Source organism: Ahaetulla prasina, chromosome 12 (assembly GCF_028640845.1).
Source record: "Ahaetulla prasina isolate Xishuangbanna chromosome 12, ASM2864084v1, whole genome shotgun sequence".
NCBI lineage: Eukaryota > Metazoa > Chordata > Lepidosauria > Squamata > Colubridae > Ahaetulla > Ahaetulla prasina.
Window position 1 is genome coordinate 10196601 of NC_080550.1, and position 23706 is coordinate 10220306.

At 43.9% G+C, this 23706-nt stretch overlaps 2 protein-coding genes across 4 annotated transcripts in view; one reads left to right on the forward strand and one right to left on the reverse strand.

The window, feature by feature from the left end:
• The window catches only part of LOC131183977 (uncharacterized protein F13E9.13, mitochondrial-like), a 31754-nt gene extending 29344 nt beyond the window's left edge, over window positions 1-2410 (reverse strand). Inside the window, exons 1-2 of one of the 2 annotated variants that reach the window (XM_058154800.1) lie at window positions 2273-2410; window positions 250-325 (exon numbers count right to left, since the gene is read on the reverse strand). In XM_058154800.1, coding sequence (XP_058010783.1) covers window positions 250-267 — 18 coding nt within the window. In that variant the 5' untranslated portion in view covers window positions 268-325; window positions 2273-2410. The remainder of the gene's footprint in view (window positions 1-249; window positions 326-2272) is intronic. The other variant, XM_058154801.1, reaches the window with a different exon arrangement.
• CCNE1 (cyclin E1) lies at window positions 2148-22575 on the forward strand. Of its 2 annotated transcripts, XM_058154786.1 has the most exons (12): window positions 2151-2603; window positions 4048-4099; window positions 6438-6531; window positions 8104-8172; window positions 11146-11288; window positions 12553-12688; window positions 14801-14947; window positions 16493-16588; window positions 19271-19405; window positions 19490-19601; window positions 20655-20812; window positions 22014-22574. In XM_058154786.1, the coding sequence occupies exons 2-12, from the start codon at window positions 4086-4088 to the stop codon at window positions 22128-22130; spliced, it is 1221 nt and encodes a 406-aa protein (XP_058010769.1). In that variant the 5' UTR covers window positions 2151-2603; window positions 4048-4085; the 3' UTR covers window positions 22131-22574. The 2 variants fall into 2 exon arrangements, with proteins under 2 accessions (XP_058010770.1, XP_058010769.1); XM_058154787.1 differs by lacking the exon at window positions 14801-14947 and having other exon boundaries at window positions 2148-2603; window positions 22014-22575.
• The last annotated feature ends 1131 nt before the right edge of the window (window positions 22576-23706 follow it).

Here is a 23706-nt window from a genome sequence, read left to right on the forward strand (position 1 = left end):
ATCAGCTCAAAGTTGACTCAGTTTTCCACATCCTTCCTATGTCAGTCAAATGAGGACCCAGGTTGTTGGGGGCAATATGCTGCCTTTGTAAACAGCTTAGAGAGGGCTGGGAAACACTATGAAGTGGTACATAAGTCTAAGTGCTACTGAAGAGTGGGAAAACTATCTTTTACCTTCCCACCGCTCCTTGGTAATATCCCCATTTTTCCTATGTCTTTTAAAGAGAAACAACAATGAGATGGCATTTACCTGGCAATGCTCTGACATGCACCATGCCAAGGACGACCGATTTCAGACGCCCGAAAAGCTGCAGAAACTTCTGCATCTGGAGAGAAGAGAAACGCATCAACTCCTGCTCAGCCAGCTGCCTTTAGGATCTATATAGGCAAGAGATTTATCTCCTATTACTATATACTCTAGTAATACAAAGGGGGAGGGGTGTGTGTTTGTGTGTGTTTGTGTGTGTGTGTTCCGCTCTCAGAACCTGTTTTCAAGATTTACAACTTTCTAGCACTCACTTCTACCAAGATTTCCCCCTGCCCCATCAAGAGTTGGCCGCTTGCCTCTGCCAGATGCACCCTCATGAAATTAAAATTGATCTAAGAAATAATTGTCATTTATTGCCCAAAAATAACCAGCAGATTTCATTATTCAGCCCAGTCTGGTGGCTCAGACTGCTAAGACAGTCTGTTATTAACACAACTGCTTGCAATTATTGCAGGTTCAAGCCCCACCAGGCCCAAGGTTGACTCAGCCTTCCATCCTTTATAAGGTAGGTAAAATGAGGACCCAGATTGTTGGGGGCAATAAGTTGACTTTGTATATAAATATACAAATGGATGAAGACTATTGCTTAACATAGTGTGAGTCTTCGGAGAAGGGCGGGATATAAATGCAAAATAAATAAAAAAATAGCAAGTAATCCTTTGGACAAAGCTCTTAGGATGATATGCATCCAGCCAAAATGAAAGGTAATAATAATGGCAGTCAGTTAAATGTAATTTAACAAAGAGCAAACAGGTAATCCTTGACTTACAACAGTTCATTTAGTGACCGTTCAAAGTTACAATGGGATTGAAAACAGTGATTTATGTCCTATTTTCACACTTAAGACCCTGAGGTCATGTGATCAAAATTCAGAAACTTGGCAACTGGTTCACACAAATGAAGGTTGCAGTATGCTGAGGTCAGGCAATCACCTTGGGACAAGCAAAGTCAATAAGAAAGCCACATTTGCTTAACAACCCGGACTGCTAACTTATCAACTGCAGTGATTCACTTACCAACTGGGCCAAGCAAGGTCATAAAGCGGGACAACACTCACTTAGCAAATATCACGCTTAACCACCAAGATTTGGGGCGCAATTGCGGTCACAAGTCAAGGATTGCCTGTGCAGTAAACATTTGAATTTTAAAATTAACTCAGGCTAGGGAAAAACCCGACTAGTGTGTGTATGTATGTATGTATGTATGTATGTATGTATGTATGTATGTATGTAATATATGTCTTTGGTTGTTTGGGTTTTCTCCCGTGTAAAATTGGAAGTGTCTTGGCGACGTTTCGACGAAGTCTCATTCGTCATCTTCAGGCTTCAGCTTCGTGCTTCTGGGAGCAATATATATATATATATATATATATACACACACACACACACTGCAGCCTTTAAATATGCAGAGGGCAATTAATTCCAACACTGGAAAAGAACCGGATCTATTTTGGGAAAATGATGAGATGCTACATAGGCTTGGCATCTCCCACCCACCGATGGGCCGGGGAGATGGGGTGCAATTCCTAAGTCCAGTTGAACAGAACTTTTTTTTATTTTTTTTTATTTTTTGGGGAAAAAAATGAATGAATATTTAAAAAAAAAAAAATTCCCAGATTTTTTCTGAAAGAAAGATTTGCAAGGGAGCACCCGGCATCTCTCCAAAGTCTGCGCCCAAGGAATGCATTTTGGCAGCCTCCCCCTTTTCCCTTCCACGGGATTTCCCCCCACCCCACCCCATAACTGCGGACCCAGCTTCCTCCCATCCACCTTCGGGGATTTCCCTCCGCCCTCCCTCTCCTTGGCTCCCACGCGTGGTCGCCCAACGCGGGAGAAACCGCCCCGCCGCCGTCCCCACCGCTCATTCGCGCTCAGCCCGAGCTTTACGCACTGGCTCCTCCGCGCTCCGCCTCTGCAGAAGCACCGCCTCTCCCGGGGGGGGGGGATTTCCCACCGCTCCCCCCCCCCGTCTCCGGAGCCGTGCGGGCCGGTTCCCCCGCGCTCACCTGGATGGGGGTCCCTCCGCCCTCCACCTGCCGGAGCCCCGGCGCGAAGAGGAGGCGCGCGCGGATGGGTCCCCTTGGAGAGACCCGCGCCAGGCTGCGGGCGCTGCGTAAATGCCCTCGCTCGTGGGCCTTGGGCCCGCCCTGTGCGCCAAAAACCGCGCTTTGCGAGCCGCGCAGGGGACCCGCCGCGCTTGCAAGGAGGCGCCCAACCGCAGGCCCGGACGAGCCCGCCTTCCTGCCTGCCCGCCCGCCAACGCCGGCAGCCTAGAAGGGGCCTCCCTTCCTTCCCTGCGAATTGGGGAAGGGGCTTCTCGGGGGCTGTTTGCAAGAGGTATCTTTTCAAGAGGGGAAGTGGGGGGAGTGGAATGATGGCAGGGCCTGTCCTAGCTATCCCCCCCCACCTTTCAATTATTGCATTTATGTATTAAATATATTATGCTTGAATAATGGGGGGGGGGCTTCTTACCTACCTTTAGCACATGTTGGCTGAGCCATATTTGGGGAGAAGGGGCTTCTTGGGGGTGTTTGCAGAGGTATCTTTTCAAGAGGGGAAGTGGGGAGGAATGATGGCAGGGCCTGTCCTAGCTATCCCCCACCTTTCAATTATTGCATGTATGTATTAAATATATTATGCTTGAATAATTGGGGGGGGGGTTCTTACCTACCTTTAGCACATGTTGGCTGAGCCATATTTTGGGGGAAGGGGGTTTCTTGGGGGTGTTTGCAGAGGTATCTTTATAAAGAGGGGAAGGGGGGAACAGCAGGGCCTGTCCTAGCCACCCCCCACTCTTAGCTTATTGCATTTATGTATTAAATATATTATGCTTCAATAATTGGGGTGAGGGGTTAACCTACCTTCAGCACATGTTGGCTGAGCCATATTTGGAGGGAAGGGGACTTCTTGGAGGTGTTTGCAGAGGTATCTTTTCAAGAGGGGAAGTGGGGGGAGGAATGATGGCAGGGCCTGTCCTAGCCATTCCCCCCCCCCTTCAATTATTGCATTTATGTATTAAATATATTATGCTTGAATAATGGGGGGGGGCTTCTTATCTACCTTCAGCACATGTTGGCTGAGCCATATTTGGGGAAGGGGCTTCTTGGGGTGTTTGCAGAGGTATCTTTATAAAGAGAGGAAGCGGGGGGGGGATGGCAGGGCCTATCCTAACCCCCCCTCCCCTTATAACCATTGCATTTATTATGTCTGATATGGTAGTGCTTGAAGGCTGGAGGGGGGGTTGTCTTGCTGTCCCCATCAGTCGTGGGCACATGTGGGGAGAGTGGTGGCCGAGCCATATTTGGGGGGGGGCTTATATGGGGTGCCTAATTAATCCTATGGGATTTTGATTGCTTTGGAGGGTGGGTGGACTTACATGGCCCTTGGGGCTTGCTGATTTTTTTTAATACATATATAAATAAGTGTCAAATTTTAAATATAGATACATGGTTTCTGAATAGTTTCCTTGGTTTTCCCTTTCTTGTTTTCAGTTCTTTGCTGTTGTAGAGCTTCTGGCTGCTCTTGTTAATGTCATCCATTTTTTTATTTTTTTATTTTGCTTTCCTAATATTTTTTTCCCCCTCTGGCCATGCTAAGAGTCAAATCTGTGGTCTCTTTAAACAAAATAAGTCCCTATTCTGGCTTTGCATCTATAAATGATTGTTCTTTCTCTTCCCTTTTTTTCTTTAAAAACAAAAAACCAAGTTGCCTTAATACTGACTCACAACTGATTTAGTGAAGAAAAAAATATATATCTGCAAACATTTTTTTTTCCTTTCAGTTTCTGGCTGGGCCTTATCTTGAATTCTCCAAACCACCATGCCTGGTGAGAGGTGAGTTGCATATTTGTCTCTGCTCCACCCTTCTGAAACATGGTTTCTGAAATTAGGCCCTTTGCTCTCTTCAGTAAATTAGAAAGACACTTTCTGACTCCAATTCAATCATGAAGATTCAGCTTATTGCTAAGTGTGGTTGCTCCCTTTCCTTCCTTCCTTCCTTTATTTGACTTTTATCCCACCTTCATTCCTTTATAAGTAACTCAAGGCAGTAGTAGTCCTTCCTCCTCCTATTTTCCCTACAACAACCCTGTGAGGTGAGAGTTGGGCTGAGAAAGCGAGGGGCCCGAGGTCATCCAGCGGACTTTTATGACTAAAGTGGGACTAGAACTCACCATCTCCTGGTGATTGTCCCAAAGTCACCCATCTGGCTTCCATACATAAGTTAGGACTAGAACTCCCCAGCATCTTAACCCACCACACCAACTATGCTGAGAAGGGAGATGATTAAGTTAGGCCTATTTATTTATAAGGGACACGGTGGCTCAGTGGCTAAGATGCTGAGCTTGTCGATCGAAAGGTCGGCAGTTCAGCGGTTCAAAGCCCGAGTGCTACACAATGGAGTGAGCTCCCGTGACTTGTCCCAGCTTCTGCCAACCTAGGAGTTCGAAAGCATGTAAAAAATGCAAGTAGAAAAATAGGGACCACCTTTGGTGGGAAGGTAACAGCGTTCCGTGCGCCTTCGGCGTTGAGTCATGCTGGCCACATGACCACGGAGACCTCTTTGGACAGCGCTGGCTCTTCGGCTTTGAAACAGAGATGATCACCGCCCCCTAGAGTCAGGAACGACTAGCACACGTGTGCGAGGGGAACCTTTACCTTTATTTATTTATATCAATCATATACCCACAAGTGATTCTGGGTGGCTTACAAGCTTCAAACAAACCAGCCCTCTGCCATAACCCCTCCCAGCTCTCACGTTTGACCCCCACGTACCTCCATTAGAGCAAAGCTCATTTACCTCCTTGCCCAAATGCCTGGGGGAACAGCTGGTTTTTTTCAGTGCCTTGAGAAACACTAACAGGGTTGGGCCATCTGAGCTTCCAGAGGATGCTGTGCCACAGGACAAAAGACAGAAGTGATCCTAGGGCCCCAGTAAGATCAACGTTATTTAGAAGAAGGGATCCTCAGCCTCCCATCTCTACTACATTTGGTGAGGTGGGCAGAAACTAAAGAAGAAAGGTGGGTCCCACAAGTAGTTTTGGAAGTTTTAGAATGGAATGGAATGGAACGGACTGGACTGGACTGGACTAGACTAGAATAGAATAGAATAGAATAGGAATAGGAATAGGAATAGGAATAGGAATAGAAGTGGAATAGAATGGAATGGAATGGAATGGGAGTGGAATGGAATGAAATAGCATAGCATAGCATTGAATTTTATTGGCCAAGTGTGATTGGACACACAAGAATTTGTCTTTGGTGCATATGCTCTCAGTGTACATAAAAGAAAAGATACCTTCCTCAAGGTACAACACTTAGAACAGTTAATGATAGTCATAGGATACAAATTTAACACTTAATGATAGTCATAGGGTACAAATAAGCAATTGGGAAACAATATCAATATAAATCGTAAGGATACAAGCAACAAAGATACAGTCTTAAGTGGAAGGAGATGAGTGATGGGTTAAGTTAAGGTGAAACACCACCACCCAATAAAATGAAGCTTACTTATTTGGCCTCAATAGAAAATCCAACAAGATGACCTTGGTTAATGGAAAGGACCTGGAGCTAGATCTTAGATGTACTCGATCTAATGCAGGGGTGATATTCACTTACCTTCACTATCGCTTTGCAAATGTGAGTGTACGTGTCTCCTCCATTCATGCACAGAACCTTCTGCGCATGCGCAGAGGGTCAAAAACAGGACGTGATGATGTCTGAGCGGGTGGGTGGAGCCTCCCATCACTGGTGCTTCCGGATTGTGCAATCCGGATAGAACCGGCTGAATTTCACCGCTGATCTAATGGGAAAGGCAGAAACCACTAGTAGAAATGATGGTCTCACATAATATAAGCTGGTTCTATGCCATGGAGGGCTTTACAAGTGATGACAGCACCTTGAATTATACCTGGGAGCCAATGTAGCTTGCAGAAGTTAATGGCATCATGAAAAATGCCCAAGACTGCTTATTGCCACATTCTGGACCAGCTGCGGCTTCTGAGTGTTCTTTCAAGGGCAGCCCCCTGTAGAGTGTGTCGTAGTAATCCAAATTTTTATTTATTTATTTATTAATCAAATTTATATACCGCCCTATCTCCCGAAGGACTCAGGGCGGTATATAAATTGTCTCAATTTATATTGTCTCAATTGTCTCAAATGTCTCTTGTAGTGACTGCAAGGACAGGAAACTTGAGAAAGCCGAGAGGGATGGTGCTTCTGAGTTCGTTGTCCGGACCCGCAAAAGAAAAGCTGATGTCGTCGTAGTAAGTACCCAATTGTAATGGATTGCTCTCTGCTGTAAAATCAGCACGTGGCTGTCCGAGCGGAGTAAGATGGTGGTGTAATCCAACACAACTGGAGGACGCAGGGCTGATGGAAATGATTTGACTGACTGAAAAATGGCTCCTGATTCCTGGGTGGGGCAGAGGGAGGGAGGGAGAGGGAGAGGGAGAGAGGGAGAAGGAAGGATTTATTGGCCACTAACCACACCAAGCCAGGCCTCTCATCTCCCTTCTCTGCTCTGTTTTACCCAGAAGGATGCTAAATTCATGGTGGGGAGGGAGGGAAGGAAGGAAGGAAGGAGAGGAGGAAGAGGAGGGAGAATAGAGAGAAAAGGAAGGGAGGGAGGGAGAGAAAGAAAGAGAGAAGATGATAAAAGTAAATCCTATTTTAATCATACATTTGACCTGGCAATTACTTGCCCGATATTTTTTAAAAATGCTACTGCTGTTTCATTCCTAGCAACTCTCATCAGAATAGAATAGAATAGAATAGAATAGAATAGAATAGAATAGAATAGAATAGAATAGAATAGAATAGAATAGAATAGAATAGAATAGAATAGAATAGAATTCTTTATTGGCCAAGTGTGATTGGACACACAAGGAATTTGTCTTCGGTGCATATGCTCTCAGCGTACATAAAAGAAAAGATACCTTCATCAAGAATCCTAAAGTACAACACATAATGATAGTCATAGGGTACAAATAAGCAATCAGGAAACAATACCAATATAAATCGTAAGGATACAAGCAACAAAGTTACAGTCATAAGTGGAAGGAGATGGGTGATGGGAACGATGAGAAGTTTAATAGTAGTGCAGATTTAGTAAATAGTTTGACAGTGTTGAGGGAATTATTTGTTTAGCAGAGTGATGGCGTTGGAGAAAAAAAACTGTCCTTGTGTCTAGTTGTTCTGGTTTGCAGTGCTCTATAGCGTCGCTTTGAGGGTAGGAGTTGAAACAATTATTATTGTCTCTGCCTGAGATGATTCTACTAGGAGTTGTGACTGATTAGTATTTGGAGGGCCTGTTAGTTCTCCTGTAACTTGAGGGTGGGAGTAGAGTTCAAGCAAGAATCTTCTCCAAACATTTCTGGAGATGATATCAGGGATTGGAGGTGAAATCTTTCGGTGTCTCTTACATACACACAGCAAAACTGTTTGATGACTGCAACCAAAGTTTTTCCTCTTGGCATCCATTTTCCTTGCTGTAGAAATGAAGGGGCTGTTTTCTATCTCCGCTATGTTGATCGACTCTGTGAAGGATTTGATTCCTGTCTAGAAACATTAACTTCTTAACTGTTAATATTGTTGTTGCAAGGCTATTGAGTTTGTTTTTGTACTTAAGAGAAAGTAGCAAATCATGTGAAGTGAGGCAATACATACCAAAGTAGTAACAATGGAAGTAACTACTTTTTAACTATAATAACAGGTGGTGTTTTGAAGTCAGCTGAAGGGACTTGGGTCAAGCAGAATAAAATCTAATTTCAGTAGTACATCTATCTTATTTTTTTACACTGCAAAACCTAATCCTGAATTACTCTTTTCCCCCCCAGTTTTTACAAGATCCAGATGAAGATATTCCCAGTATAAATACAACCGACAGGAAATCAAATGAAAATCAGGTAACTTTAGCACTTTAACATCGCCAAACTTCTTATGACGAAATTTTCATGAATGGGCAGTTACTTCCTAGGCATGAAGTAACATGTTATTCTGTACAAAAATTACATTTTTGCTCAATTTTTGTGTCTGCCATCTTTCTTAAGTCTGATTGTTTGGGTTGGCATGATGTTTAGGTTATCTTAATTGTTTTTAAATGGGACATGGTGGCTCAGGGGCTAGGTCGTTGAGCTTGTCGATCCAAAGGTTGGCAGCTCGGCGGTTCGAATCCCTAGTGCTGCCGTGTAATGGGGTGAGCTCCCGTTACTGCCACTCCCGTTAGTGCCACTTTATAATGCCTTGGTAAGGCCACACTTGGAATATTGCATCCAGTTTTGGTCGCCACGATGTAAAAAAGATGTTGAGACTCTAGAAAGAGTGCAGAGAAGAGCAACAAAGATGATTAGGGGACTGGAGGCTAAAACATATGAAGAACGGTTTCAGGAACTGGGTATGTCTAGTTTAATAAAAAGAAGGACTAGGGGAGACATGATAGCAGTGTTCCAATATCTCAGGGGTTGCCACAAAGAAGAGGGAGTCAAACTATTCTCCAAAGCACCTGAGGGTAGAACAAGAAGCAATGGGTGGAAACTGATCAAGGAGAGAAGCAACTTAGAACTAAGGAGAAATTTCCTGACAGTTAGAACAATTAATAAGTGGAAGGACCTGCCTGCAGAAGTTGTGAATGCTCCAACACTGGAAATTTTTAAGAAAATGTTGGATAACCATCTGACTGAGATGGTGTAGGGTTTCCTGCCTGGGCAGGGGGTTGGACTAGAAGGCCTCCAAGGTCCCTTCCAACTCTGTTGTTATATATTATTACTTGTCCCAGCTTCTGCTAACCTAACAGTTTCGAAAGCACGTAAAAATGCAAGTAGAAAAAATAGGGACCACCTTTGGTGGGAAGGGAACAGCGTTCCGTGCGCCTTTGGCGTTGAGTCATGCCGGCCACATGACCACGGAGACGTCTTTGGACAGCGCTGGCTCTTCGACTTTGAAACGGAGATGAGCACAGGCCCCTAGAGTCGGCAACGACTAGCACATATGTGCGAGGGGAACCTTTACCTTTAATTGTTTTTAATTCACATTTTCTCTTGCCGGTGGTAAGCTGCCTGGAATCTGCCACGAATTAGGTAGCATGTGCTACTGTGGAAAATTAATTAACAAAATGCTCTTAAAAAAAAAAAGCTCTTGGTTATGGATTGACTTTGATCAGAATAAACTGATCTAATTGTCAATCAGCCTTTAAAATATTAGCCTATTGAGCTTTCTCAAATGAAAAGAACACTTGCCGACGTTCAGCATCGGGTAATATAGATTTAATTCTATTTGAAGAGAGGCTGTGAGATACCTTTTGTCTGTTCCTTTCTATGTCTGGCCCATTTTCTACTCATAAAACAGGAATCCTTATTTCAATGGATATATAATCAGCTTGTGTCTTAGTATTACATATTGCTGTGTATGATGTGACCCAGGCCCAAGTTGGTAGTAGAAAACTCAGTCAGTGTGAAAACAAACAAACTTTATTAGAACAGCTGAGAATTAACTCATTCTCGGCTTAGTCCAACTAAATTAAAGCAAATTCCTCCCAACATAATTCCTCAGTCCTATCACCAACCTTGGTCCAATTAGGCAAACGGCCAAAGGCCTTTCTTGGCAAAAGTTCAGAAGACACTGATACAAAATAAATGCAACAAGACGAAGCTATCAGCGTTGTTTTCCGGCAAAGAGCCCAAACGCCGTTGCTGGACTTTTAAGCCTTATAGGAGGGGACAATCATCTCTTGGCCCTACTCCCGAATCGTTCTCTTTGCTTTAGCTGCTCTTGCCTTCTGGCAGCTCTTCTCATGCATGCATTAGGAACAGGCTGCTCCTGTTCCTCTGCCTCACTACTGTCAGCCTCTGAAGGCACTGGAGTCCACATATCACTCCCCGATGGCCCTGACCCCCCTCTGCCTTTGATGCAGAGCCCTCATCTGGGCCTTCCCCAGCCTCCAGGACTGGCCCATGTTCTTCCTCAGCCTCATCACTGCTGGCGGACCACAACAGTGACTCTCAATATTGCAATACTGAAACACAAGTTGCCCGTTTCTCTATTCCTTAAATAAAGCAATAAGTAATCTATACACATCTATACATAAGTACAACATATGTATTATAAAAACAGCGCTATTTGTATGTGTTTCTGGCTATGTTTTGCCTATTTATATCCTTTCTTTTTTTGTGCCAAACATTTTTCATGTGTCCATGTCTGCGTCTACTCTGTTATTTGTTTTCTTGTATTGGTTGACAAATAAAATAAAATAAATAAATTCCTTTGGTACACAGCAGCACTATTATCTTCAGATGGCTAAATTCATATATTTTGTGTCTGGCTTGTACATGCATTGAATGGAAACAATCTTTTTAAAAAAAAGAGAGAGAAGAAGAAACTGTGTTTTTACTCTTTCGAAGTTTATTTACCATTAAAAATATCAGAAGTAGCAGTTTGGAACTGACATGTTTTCTTCCCACCCGATTCCCTTTGTATCTTATTTTTCTCCCATTACAACGGAATTTTGCCATCAGATGGAAAATAAAAAAAAGATGAGATTCTAAAGCAAAAGTCCCGTTTTCCTTCTGCAGAATATCTTTTTCTCTGGTGAAGCAACTCCAGTATGGCAAGTTCTCTTTAACTAGATTAGCTGCTGCTCTGGTGACCATTTACTGTTCTCTTGAAGTCACCGAAGTTTTTGTGATGAGAACATAAGCAGAATAAAGCCCCTTGCAAATGATCGTGTAGGAGAAACGGTTACAGAGTAAAAGAGGGCGTGGGGAATCCCAGTCTTTAACTTGTAAACTTGTTGGAAGTTGTACTTGTTGGAAAATGAATCTGCAGTTCAGTAAACCTCTTTGGAACTTTGAACTTTGACTCTGCTGTTGTTTTTCTTTCGATAGTCGAATTATGCCGCGTGTCCTTATTCGCACTTGCTGATCCCTACACCAGAAAAAGATGAAGAACTTGAGAATGCAAACAACTTCACAACTTCGAGGCATCACAGGGTGGTTTTGGCTAAGGAGACACCGTTGCCTGTCTTGGGGTAAGTTTCTCACCATTTTGATACATGCTGGGTTGGGTTGTTTTTTTTCTTGTTAGTTATTAAAACCGTTTAATTCAGGTAATGAGAAACTGAGCATTTTTACTTTTCATTTTGGATTGGCATTATGAGAGTGAGCAGGACGTACATTTTCACGAGGCTTGGGGGATCGTAAGCTTTTAAATGACCTTAAAGCCTATCTTGTGGCTTATAAACCGGTTTTGTTGGTCTCTGAGAATCCATGGCAAATTTTGCTTCCATTCAAGCAAATGGGCCTCTGTGGCTCAGACTGCTAAGACAGTCTGTTATTAACACAGCTGCTTGCAATTACTGCAGGTTCAAGTCCCACCAGGCCCAAGGTTGACTCAGCCTTCCATCCTTTATAAGATAGGTAAAATGAGGACCCAGATTGTTGGGGGCAATAAGTTGACTTTGTATATAAATATACAAATAGGATGAAGACTATTGCTAACATAGTGTAAGCCGCCCTGAGTCTTCGGAGAAGGGCGGGATATAAATGCGAATAAAAATAAAAATAAAAAAATAAAAAAAAATAGAATAAGGATAGGATAGGATAGGATAGGATAGAATATGGAAATAATGTAGAATAGAACAGAACAGAATAGAATAGAGGATTGGCATGAAGGATAGTATAGTATAGTACAGTACAGTACAGGATAGGATAGAATAGAATCAGAGTTGGAATGGAACGGAACGGAACAGAATAGAATAGAATATGGAAATAAAGTAGAACAGAACAGAACAGAATAGAATAGAATAGAATTTTATTGGCAAAGTGTGATTGGACACACAAGGAATTTGTCTTGGTGCATATGCTCTCAGTGTACATAAAAGAAAAGATACGTTCATCAAGAATCATAAGGTACAACACTTAATTATAGAATAGAATAGAATAGAATAGAATAGAATAGAATAGAATAGAATAGAATAGAATAGAATAGAATAGAATAGAATTTTATTGGCCAAATGTGATTGGACACACAAGGAATTTGTCTTAGTGCATATGCTCTCAGTGTACATAAAAGAAAAGATACGTTCATCAAGGTACAACACTTAGAACACTTAATGATAGTCATAGGATACAAATTTAACACTTAATGATACAATAATTAATGATAGTCATAGGCTACAAATAAGCAATCAAATTGGCTCCACTGTCAAATTTCTATGAGATGCTGAAGAGGAGATTCAGAAATGGTGGGAAGTTTAATCCAGCTCTGTTTTAATGTTCTTTCTTTTTTGGTAGTTGGGCAGATAGAGATGAACTCTGGCAAAACATGCTCAATAAGGAACAGAAGTACGCAAGAGATAAACTTTATATGGAAAAGCATCCGCTCTTGGAACCTAAAATGCGAGTAATTCTCCTAGATTGGCTAATGGAGGTGAGACGTGGTTTTGCTCATTCAAACATACGAGATTGATTTAATTGTCAATTTTGGGCTATTTTGAAGGTCTGTCATTCTCACAGTATAGTTTTATCTGTGGGGTTTGCTACCTTGTTTAGTTCCCCTTAGTTTGAACGGTGCATCTAATCAAACCTTTCAGCTGATCAACCTTTTGAGGTTGTTCATTGATCCACAAGCATTTCCTATATGAAACTAGTAACACTATAAATCAGGCAGGTTCACTTTGACCATTTTTAAGACCTGCTGTCGTGTCCCACTCCTCCGCTGACGGCCGGGTCAGGGAAATCCGAATCAGGCGTGCCTCTGCAGCTCTGCCAAAGTCCTAGCAAAGTCCTCAGGGCAGGCAGGAGACCAGAAAGTGACTTCAGCAAGATATGTTTAGACTTTGCCTGACTCAGGGAATGCCAGAAAGCAGATCCTTTATATAGGCCATGGGGTGTGGCTCCATGACTCAGCACTTATCCAGGCCTGCCCCTCCCTTCCTTCTGTTGCCTCCGCCTATCAAGTCTTCTGACGCGAGGGTCACTCCAGTCGGCAGCTGTTGGCAATTGACCTCCCTCAGGCTCACATGCTGTGGAGGAGGGGGAGGGGTCTAGTTGCTCCATTTGCCTGGCATGGAGCCAGAGCTAGGGGCTGGAGATATTTCCTCCTCTTCAGCCTGTCTGGGCATGGAGCCAGGGCTGGGGCCGGGAGGCATACTAGAACATTCCACCGTGTTCGGAAGCAGATAAGAAGGCCCCGGCTGTGGTGAGATTGGGCGAGACATAACACCTGCGGATTTTAACACCAAGGAATTCTCCAGCAAGCCATGGGAATTCTGGGAGTTGGAAGTCCACAAGTCTTAAAGTGGCCAAGGTTGCTATAAATGATCATCTCAACAATAATATCATACTCAACGCTGCTTGAGTATGGCTAACCATTTCCATGCAGTGGCTAAGACACTGAGTTTGTCGATCAACGGGTCGGCAGTTCAGCGGTTCGAATCCCTAGTGCTGCCGCGTAACAAGGTGAGCTCCCGTTACTTGTCCCAGTTTCTGCCAACCTAGCAGTTTCGAAAGCACGTAAAAATAGGGACCACCGCCCCCTAGAGTCAGGAATGATTAGCACACATGTGCGAGGGGAACCTTTACCTTTACCTAACCATTCTAACTGGACAATACTGAGTGGCCAGTAGCCCCCTTACCTTCAGGACTTGGAGCTGGTGTGGAGCTCTTAGAGGCCCCAGAAGATTAATTGACTCCAATTGACCTTCCATCATTTATTGACTCAACTCCTTGGATAGTCCCATTAAACTTAGGGTCTTATTGGCCATTTTGAGGAACCCTGATCTCACAGTTGGCTGCAAAAGGAAATAAAAGCTTGGGGCAAGATTCTTAATGGTCTCACTGCCATTGCAAAAAAACACACACACACACACACACACACACACACACACACACACACACACACACAAAACCACCCCAAAACCAAATCCCACCAAAATTGATTCTTTCTCCAAGAACAAATCTACGTTCCACTCTACTCTGGACTCTTGCAGCCGCCTTATGGGATGGGGAACACCTTAGTGTAACACGATGCAGTTCACATGATTTTTTCTGTATACACAAAAAAACTGTTGCAATACAGGTAGCCTACAGTTAGTGACTGTCTCATTTAGCAACCACTCAGTTACCACTGCGTGTTCAATCCTCATGTGGATGACGGTCGTAGCATCCTGTGGTCACTTATTTGCACCCCATCGGCTTGCAACAAGCACAATTAATGGAGAAAGAAACCCAGAAGTAAAAAAATCACAATTTGTGGTCGCATGATTTTTCTCTTAATGACTGTGATTCTGGGTAGTGGAGTTGCCGGTCCCAATTGTCGCTAAGCAGGGACTATCTATATGTCTTTAATTAACTTTGAAAAAGATCAGCAAGGAACTTTACTATAAAGAATAAACATCTGCTGTATTTGCAGGAATGTATTTGTGTTACAGAGAAGGCAAATGGAGATCTAATCTGCTGTCTTAACATGCATTCCTGCGGATTTCTAACAATGGCAGAGTGACCTTAACCTAAAGGAGCATTATTCATTTGTGTGTTGCAGGTGTGTGAGGTCCACAGACTTCACAGAGAGACGTTTTATTTAGCTCAGGATTTCTTTGATCGGTTCATGGCAACACAACAGAATGTTGTCAAGACGCTCCTTCAGCTAATTGGGATATCGTCTTTATTTATTGCTGCTAAACTGGAGGTAAGGTCTCGCTCCAGAGTGTTTGAGCCATGCCATAGAGCAGGGGTCACCAACCTTTCCGACCTCAGGGACCATTGAATTCATAATTTTAAATCCCACAGTTGGCCACACCCACCCAGTCACATGACCACTAATATGATCTGCCTAATGACCAGCTGGGTGGGCGTGGCTAGGTGGTCATGTGACTGGGTGGGTGTGGCCAACTCCCCGCCTCCATGTCTGGGCTCCTTAGGGCCCCAACAGGAAGCAGTTGTTGGAGCTAAGCAGTCACTACGAGAAAGAGTTGGTGAAACAGCTGGCTCAGTTCAAATTGGATCTGACCGAGAAGGAGGCTCAGCAGAAGCACCTCACTGAGGACTAGGAGCATAGGCTTTCCAAGCAGAAGGAAGACCTATGGGAGTGCAAGGCCAGGTACCGGTGCCTGGAGGCCCAGTGGGTTGAGATGGTCAGCCAGTTCTAGGCCATGAGGCAGTCCTACTGGAACAAGGTCCTCTGACTCTTCGTCACCAGCGGCGCTTCCCTCCAGCCTTCGCTCAAAGTCCCACACCAGAAGGCTGAAGCAGGCCCCAAGTCTGAATTTCTGCCCCCCCGACCCACACAAAAAGACCCCAAAGGGGGAGACTCTCTACAGCAACACAAACATTCATTGCACGTGTCCGTCCCAGGTAGTTTGAGGACCCCTGATTTAGTGCAATATTAAAAATGCAAATAATTTTTCTACGGACCACCAAAAAAGTTTTCGCGGACCACCAGTGGTCCATGGACCACCAGCTGGTGACCGCTGTTGTAGAGCTGTGTTTTTCAAACTGGCAAAGTTAAAAGTGGGTGGACTTCAATTCCCAGAGTTCCCCAAGGAGAAGAAAAAGGTAGAAAATACAACCAGTTGGAGAAACCTGCAGGAAAAGAGCAGTGCTGTTTTTGGTTTGATGGCTTGTTTAATAATAATAATAAAAAATGATGTATCTTGGCTGGCTTTAAGACATTTTTATATCTTGCAAGACCCAGTTTATATAAAGCTGTGATTCTGTGTTATTTGTCATTACAATTGACTTTAATTGATGAAGGCTCAGAAAAAGTCCTCTTAATGTTAAAATGCTAGGGACATGGTGGCTCATTAGCTAAGATGCTGAGCTTGTTGATTGAAAGGTCGGCAGTTCAGTGGTTCAAATCCCTGGTGCTGCCGTGTAACGGGGTGAGCTCCCCTTACTTGTCCCAGCTTCTGCCAACCAAGCAGTTCGAAAGCATATAAAAAATGCAAGGAGAAAAATAGGGACCACCTTTGGTGGGAAGGTAACAGCGTTCCATATGCCTTTGGCATTTAGCTTGGAGACGTCTTCGGACAGCGCTGGCTCTTCGGCTTTGAAACTACCCCCTAGAGTCAGGAACACACATATGTGCAAGGGGAACCTTTACCTTTTTTAATGTTAAAATAGTTTGTTAAAACAAAATGTAAATCCATGAGAGTTAATTGTCTGGCTTTACCAGGTTTGCAATCTTTTCAGACAACTGAATGGGCCCGTGTATTGATTCTCTTCTCTGTTGCAGGAGATCTACCCGCCAAAGCTTCATCAATTCGCCTATGTCACTGATGGTGCTTGCACAGAAGATGACATTATTAGCATGGAACTCATTATTATGAAGGTTGGTAGGACTATATATGTGGTTTGGAAAGAAATGAAGAAAAGCAGCTGTACCGATAGAAATATTTTGTAGCTCACGTTGAACTGTGGTGCCCTTGTTGCTCTCTGAGCTTGGCTGCTTTCTTGCAGACATTTCATTACCCAGCTAGGTAACATCATCAGTGGTAGAAGGGAATGAGGTTTGCAGAGTGAAGGAGGAGGACTGTGGGATCCTCGGTGCTGTCTGAGCTGGTGATTTTCTTCCAGACGTTTCATGACCAAACTAGGTAACAACATCAGGGTTAGGGTTTGCTCATGTTTTTATATACTAGTGGCTTACTCTGTCAGTATTGATGCAACTGTGCAAAGATAACTTGTTTCAGTGTTGGTGCAACTGTGCAAAGAACTTGTTTCAGTGTTGGTGCAACTGTGCAAAGAACTTGTTTCAGTGTTGGTGCAACTGTGCAAAGATAATTTGTTTCGAAAAGTTTTATCCTACAACGCAGAAAGAATAAGAAAACTCACTGCAAAGAATTGCTTTCAAGGTTTCCTCTCCAAATTCCGCCTTTATGTAAAAACACATTCCATTTCAAAATATTATCAGCTTTTGCCCTGATTTCAAGAGTCAGACTTCAATGCTTTTAAGCATCCGAGCTCTAAAAAATGAACCTGCGTGCTTTCCAGTAGACTGGGGTGTCCACCTTAGCAACTTTAAGACCTGTGGACTTCATGTCCCAGAATTCCCCAGCCAGCATGTTGAAGTTGAAATCCAGGAGGTCTTAAAATTGCCAAAGTTCAGGGGTGACATACTCCCGGTTCAGACCGGATCGGCTGATCCGGTAGCGATGATGGTTCAGAGAACCAGTAGCAAAAATCCCTCACCCCCACCCCCGCCCATGCCCAGCTTAGCCACGCAATTATCAGAGCCTTCCTTTTTTACTTTTAAAAGCATTTTTTTACAACCTCTTGGGACGAATAGGTTGTTAAAAAAATGCTTTTAAAAGTAAAAAAAAAAGATTGCACACCACAGCTGATCACCTCCTCTCCCCCCCCCCGTGCATGCTGTTCTACTCACCCCATGCCTCCGTTTGGCATGCACTGTGCACACGCACCTTGTATTTGGTGCATGGTGCGCACTGTGTATGCGTCAGCAAACTGATAGTAAACCGGTTCAGATTTCACCACTGCCATGGTTGATGTAGATGTAACATCATGCAGTAGATCAGTGGTTCTCAACCTTTATAGTGCTGCGACCCCTTTAATACAATTCCCCACGATGTGGCGGCCCCAATCGTAAAATTATTTTTGTTTTGAATTTATCGCGCCTGAAGCCGTATTGGCTAGCGATCTGAACTGCTTGCGATTGCCTTGAGGACAGAAGCATTAAAGCGGAGACTCCTCCCCTATTAAGTTTATCGCGCCTGAAGCCAGATTAGGCTAGCGATTGGGACTGATTGCAGCTGGCTTGAGAGGGAGACATCAGTGCAAAGATTTCTCTTTTTTAATTCATCGCGCCAGAAGCCGAATTCGGCTAGCGATTTGAAGAGCCTGCAACTGGCTTGTGGAGTCAACCATTGGAGCGCGATTCTTCGACTCGCAAGTATACTTCCCATATTTCCGATGGTCTTATGCGACCCCTGGCAAATCGTCATTCGACCCCCAACGGGGTCGCGACCCACAGGTTGAGAACCGCTGCAGTAGATGTTTCATCAAGACGTGGGGTCAGGAATACCCAGTTGCACCTTCTGATGCGTATGGAGATGTACAGATGGGTGAACGGGGTCTTTAGATGCTGAATAGGTAGTAATGTTGCATCTCCGTGAAAGAGCTTTATAGTTTGGCTGGAATAGAACCCTTTGTAGCTTTAAATAGGTTGTCTGTCTTAACCCCATGGCAGTTTTCCTTTGTGAGGATATAAAGCAGGGGTATCAAACTTGAGGCCCGTGGGGCGGATCCGGTTCACAGGGTGCTTAGATCTGGCTGGCAGGGCCACCCTGGAAACAGCAAAGGACTGGCGTGCGGTGCCTCTGCCAGCAAAAACGGAGCTCAGAAGGGCCGAGCTCCGTTTTTGCTGGCAGAGGGTTGCAGGAGGCCGTTCCAGCAGAAAACGGAGCTCGGGAGCCCGTTTTCTCTGGCAGAGCACTCGGGCCACCGCAGGCACTCCCAGGGGTGAAATGCTCTGAAGTCTGCTACCGGTTTGCTTTGCTACCGGTTCACTTTGCACGTGCTTGCAGGGTGCGCGCCAAATGCGCATTTTGCATGCAGGCGCGCTGCAGGTGGTACCGCACAGTGCTGAAAAAGGAAGATTAAGAAGCCTTTTCTGAGTCTGCAAAGGTAAGTAGAACAGTGGAGGGGGGGAAACAGCTGTGCCACGCTATTTAGATTCGCTAGAAAGCGAATCGCAAAAATGATTTCCTGCTTTCTAGCAAATCTAAATTGTGCGGCACAGCTGATCGTTGCACAGCTGATCGTCGGAAATACTGATTCACCCGAACCAGTAGCATTTTTTATTATCGGTTCAGGTGAACCGGTCTGAACCGGTAGAATTTCACCCCTGGGCACCCCCAACACAAGTCACGCCAAGCTGGCCACGCCCACCCTGGCCCCCCAAGGTCAAACACAACCCTGATGCGGCCCTCAGTGAAATCGAGTTTGAAAACCCCCGATAGACAAGGCATGCATCTCTTTTCTTTTCTTCTTCCAGGCACTGAAATGGAACCTGAGTCCCCTGACGATTGTGTCCTGGCTAAATATATACATGCAGGTCGCCTATCTAAATGAGATTTGTGAGATGCTGCTGCCCCAGTATTCTCAAGAGATATTCGTGCAAGTAGCAGAGGTAATGATAGAACCTACTTGTAACAGGTTTTCCTCTCTCAGCCTGAAAATGGTCTCCTGATCGTTGACGTTCTTCTTTTCTCAGCTTTTGGACCTGTGTGTCCTTGATGTGGGCTGTTTGGAGCACACCTACGGAGTCCTGGCTGCTTCAGCGTTGTATCATTTCTCCTCTCGCGAGTTGATGCAGCGGGTTTCGGGTAAGGTTTTGCGTAAAATTATCTAGAATAGGATGGGATGGAATGGAATAGGAGTGGAATAGAATAGAATGGAATGGAATGTGCAGTAGACTAGAATAGAATACAATAACAGAACAGAATAGATTAGAATAGAATAGAATAGAATAGAATAGAATAGAAAGTAGAGTAGAATAGAATAGAAAGTAGAATAGAATAGAATAGAACAGAATAGAAAGTAGAGGAGAAAAGAAGAGAAGAGAAGAGAAAGTAGAATAGAATAGAATAACAGAATAGAAAGAATAGAATAGAATTGGAATTGGAATGGAATGGAATGGAATTCTTTATTGACCAAGTGTGATTGGACACACAAGAAATTTGTCTTTGGTGCATATGCTCTCAGTGTACATAAGAATAAAATAATATTCTTCAAGAATAAAAAGATACAGCACTTAGTGATAGTCAAGGTTACTAATAAGCTATCAAATCGTGCTAGGAAACAAATAAAAACAATATAAATTGAAAGATCCAAGCAACATGGTTATAATCATAAGAGGGAAGAGATAGATACTAGTAAGGAAGAGAAGAATAATAGTAATACAGTCTTTAGTAAATTATTTGACGGTGTTGAGGGAATTATTTGTTTAGCAGAGTGATGCATTTGGGGGAAAACTGTCCTTGTGTCTAGTCGTTCTGGTGTGTAGAGGGTCTCCATCCTTGGCAACTTTAAGCCTTGGCGAACTTCAGCTCCAAGCAAAGCTGGCTGGGGAATTCTGGGAGCTGAAGTCCACCAAGGCTGAAAGTTGCCAAGGCTGGAGAGCCCTGTTCTACAGCGTCGTTTTGAGGGTAGAAGTTGAAACAATTTGTGTCCAGGATGTGAGAGGTCTGTAGATATTTTCACAGCATGTAGATCATAAAATTATCTATATTCAGGATGGGAAGTAAAAGCAGTATAGAGCAGTGGTCTCCAACCTTGTCAACTTTAAGACTTGTGGACTTCAACTCCCAGAATTCCTCAGCCAGCAAAGCTGGTATAGAAGATGCAGGAATTTTTGTTTCTGGGTTGTTTTTTTCCAGGATATGAACTGAGCGACATTGAGAAGTGTGTGAAATGGATGGTCCCCTTTGCGATGGCTATCAAGGAAGTGGGGAGTTCAGTGCTGAAGCACTTCAGAGGAGTCCCTGCTGAAGATTTGCACAATATACAAACGCACATAAACACCTTCGACTTGCTGGTAAGTTAACACGGAACCTGAAAAGGTTGTTAACCCTTGTTAATTACTGGTTGTCCTCGACTTATTAGTTGTTTGTTTAGCGACCGTTGGAAGTTACAACGGCGCTTACAACTGGTACTTGCACTTAAAGCCATCACGACATCCTCACGATCATCATCATCTTTTTTTAACAACCCCATAATCCCTCGCGGGGTGGAGTTTAGGCAACTGAATGGAGCTAGCAGAGTGTTTACTGGCCGGCTGCCCTTCCTGTCGCCAATGCGGAGCTTTGTTCAGCAGATACATTCTCCTTGTGCCCAGACAGAGAAATATCTGCCTCTACCTAGGATCGAACTCACAGCCTCCTGATTGTGAGGCGAGAGCTCCACCTCTAGGCCGCCGCGCCACTCCACAGCATCCCCAGGATTTTGGAAACTGGAATTGAAATTGCAAAAGGGTCCAATAGCGAACGATCGAGTTTGCTTAGTGATTGCGGCATTCGATAATGACTGCCACAATAAAGGTAATAAAAATTGGGTTTGGTCACACATAATGGCCCTTTTTAAGACATATGACAGTAACGGGTAGGCTCTGCTAATGTTGTAAGTCGAGGATTAATGAGAAGAACTGCAACCTGTTCCAGTCTGGCTATGTTTTATTTTTTAATATAACGAAAGAAACGCACAGCAGGGTAGCAAGGCATCAATTGTGGCTTTGCTTTGTTGTTATTTAACCTTTTCATTTGTCTATGGAGAGTCTCAGTCCTCCAGGTCACAGTTCTCCCAAAGTGCTTTTCCAAGAGGCAGCTAGACTGGAAAGCACTGTTGGGACCACCTTTTCATTTGTATAACTAAAGCAGGGCTGCTTTGCAAATCCCATAGCTGTATAAATCAGGGCCTCTGGTGGCTCAGACTGCTAAGACAGTCTGTTATTAACAGCAGCTGCTTGCAATTACTGCAGGTTCAAGTCCCACCAGGCCCAAGGTTGACTCAGCCTTCCATCCTTTATAAGGTAGGTAAAATGAGGACCCAGATTGTTGGGGGCAATAAAAAGTTGACTTTGTATATAATATACAAATGGATGAAGACTATTGCTTAACATAGTGTAAGCCGCCCTGAGTCTTCGGAGAAGGGCGGGATATAAATGCAAATAATAAAAAAAAATCAATCGGTGGACTTGAATGACTGAGTCACGGTTTCCTTTTGGTATTCTTCTCTTCCAGGACAAAGCTCGAGCCAAACAAGCTATGTTAGCTGAGAAGAACAGATGTTCTCCTTTGCCCGCAGGTGTGCTTACCCCACCTCAAAGCAGCAAGAAACTCTCTCGGACCTCAAAATAGCTAAAGCTATGGAAGCTGCTCCTTCTCCTGACCGGCTGCTTTTTAAAAAACACAACTCCCTGCTCCTATATTTTTATTTTCACACGCCTGCATTTTTGCGTGATGCTGCCAATGACTCCAGATTAATGCTAGAATTTTGGGGAGGGGGGTGGAGGAGGAAATTCTTTATGTATTTTTATGGAAGAAACCGGCCAGATTTTGAAAACTGGGTGGTTGTTGTTTTTTTCCTTTTCTTTTTAATGGAATGTCTGTCTTTAAATGAACTCTTCGAATATACCAGCCGCCCCTCAAACGGGGGATGTGCTTGGATTGCTGCTAAGGAAAGAGTTGTTTTTGATCGAAAAGAAAGAGGTTTGCGAAGCCCCAACAATGCGCTGGTTGCAGTTAGCCATGAAAGGCAAGCCTCTTTGCAGGCTTGAGTTTGAGTTTTGAGCCTGATTTTGAGCTTGACTTTGAGTTTACAGCCTGATTTTTTTTTTAAAATCCTTTGTAAATGCTCTTATGTATCTCTAATTTTTTTTTTTTTAAATAAAGTGCAGTCTTTGGTAATGGCACTTTGTATTAACGTCGGAACGGCTGAAGGTTGAGGATGGAGTGGATTTATTTAACTGCTAGAAAGAAACACTCCCATAGTGTTTGTACAAAGTTGACTTTGTATATAATATACAAATGGATGAAGACTATTGCTTAACACATTGTAAGCCGCCCTGAGAAGGGCGGGCTATAAATTCAAATTAAAAAAAAATAGTGTTTCCCATAGAAACACTCCCATAGTGTTAGCGGCACACATCTAAAGTTGAGTGGGCTGGATGTGACTGGACTTTAGGATAAATCAAAATGTGATTGAGTGTATGAACCACTGTCGTTAAACGACTGCTGACGGCTTAGCAGTATCCCAACGCTTTTGAAACCAATGCGTATAGTTATACAATTAAATCAATGTTGAAATCTGAACCTGTTTACTACGGGTTCGCTGGCTGCGTGCCAAACGTGCACTGCGCATGCGCAATGCGCACCACACACCAAATGCAAGGTGTGCACATGCACGCAGTGTACACCAAAAGGAGGCATGGGGTAAGTAGAACAGCGCGCAGGGTGTGTGTGTGATCAGCTGTGGCGCGCGATTTTTTTTACTTTCAAAAGCATTTTTTTTTACAACATTCAGCCGAATAGGTTGTATAAAAATGCTTTTAAAAGTAAAAAAAAAAGGCTCTGACGATCGCGCAGCTCAGCTGCGATCGTCCGAGCCTTTTTTTTTTACCTTTTAAAAGCATTTTTTTACAACCTTATTTCTACCATTCGGGTGGGAAAAGCGAGTGAGTTGGAAGAAGCAGTAAGCGTGTGACCGGGTGATTGGTTAGGCATGGGTGGGTGGGGCAGGGATTTTTGCTACCAGTTCGCCAAACCACCTGCCGCCATCGCTACGGGATCGGCTGATCCGGTCCGAACCGGGAGCATTTCACCCCAAGTTAAATCCTCAACGTATAACCACAATGGGAGCCCAAAACATCTGTGGCTTAAGCGAGACATTTATCGAGCGAGCTTTGTCCCTTTTTACGACCTTTTTGCCACAGTT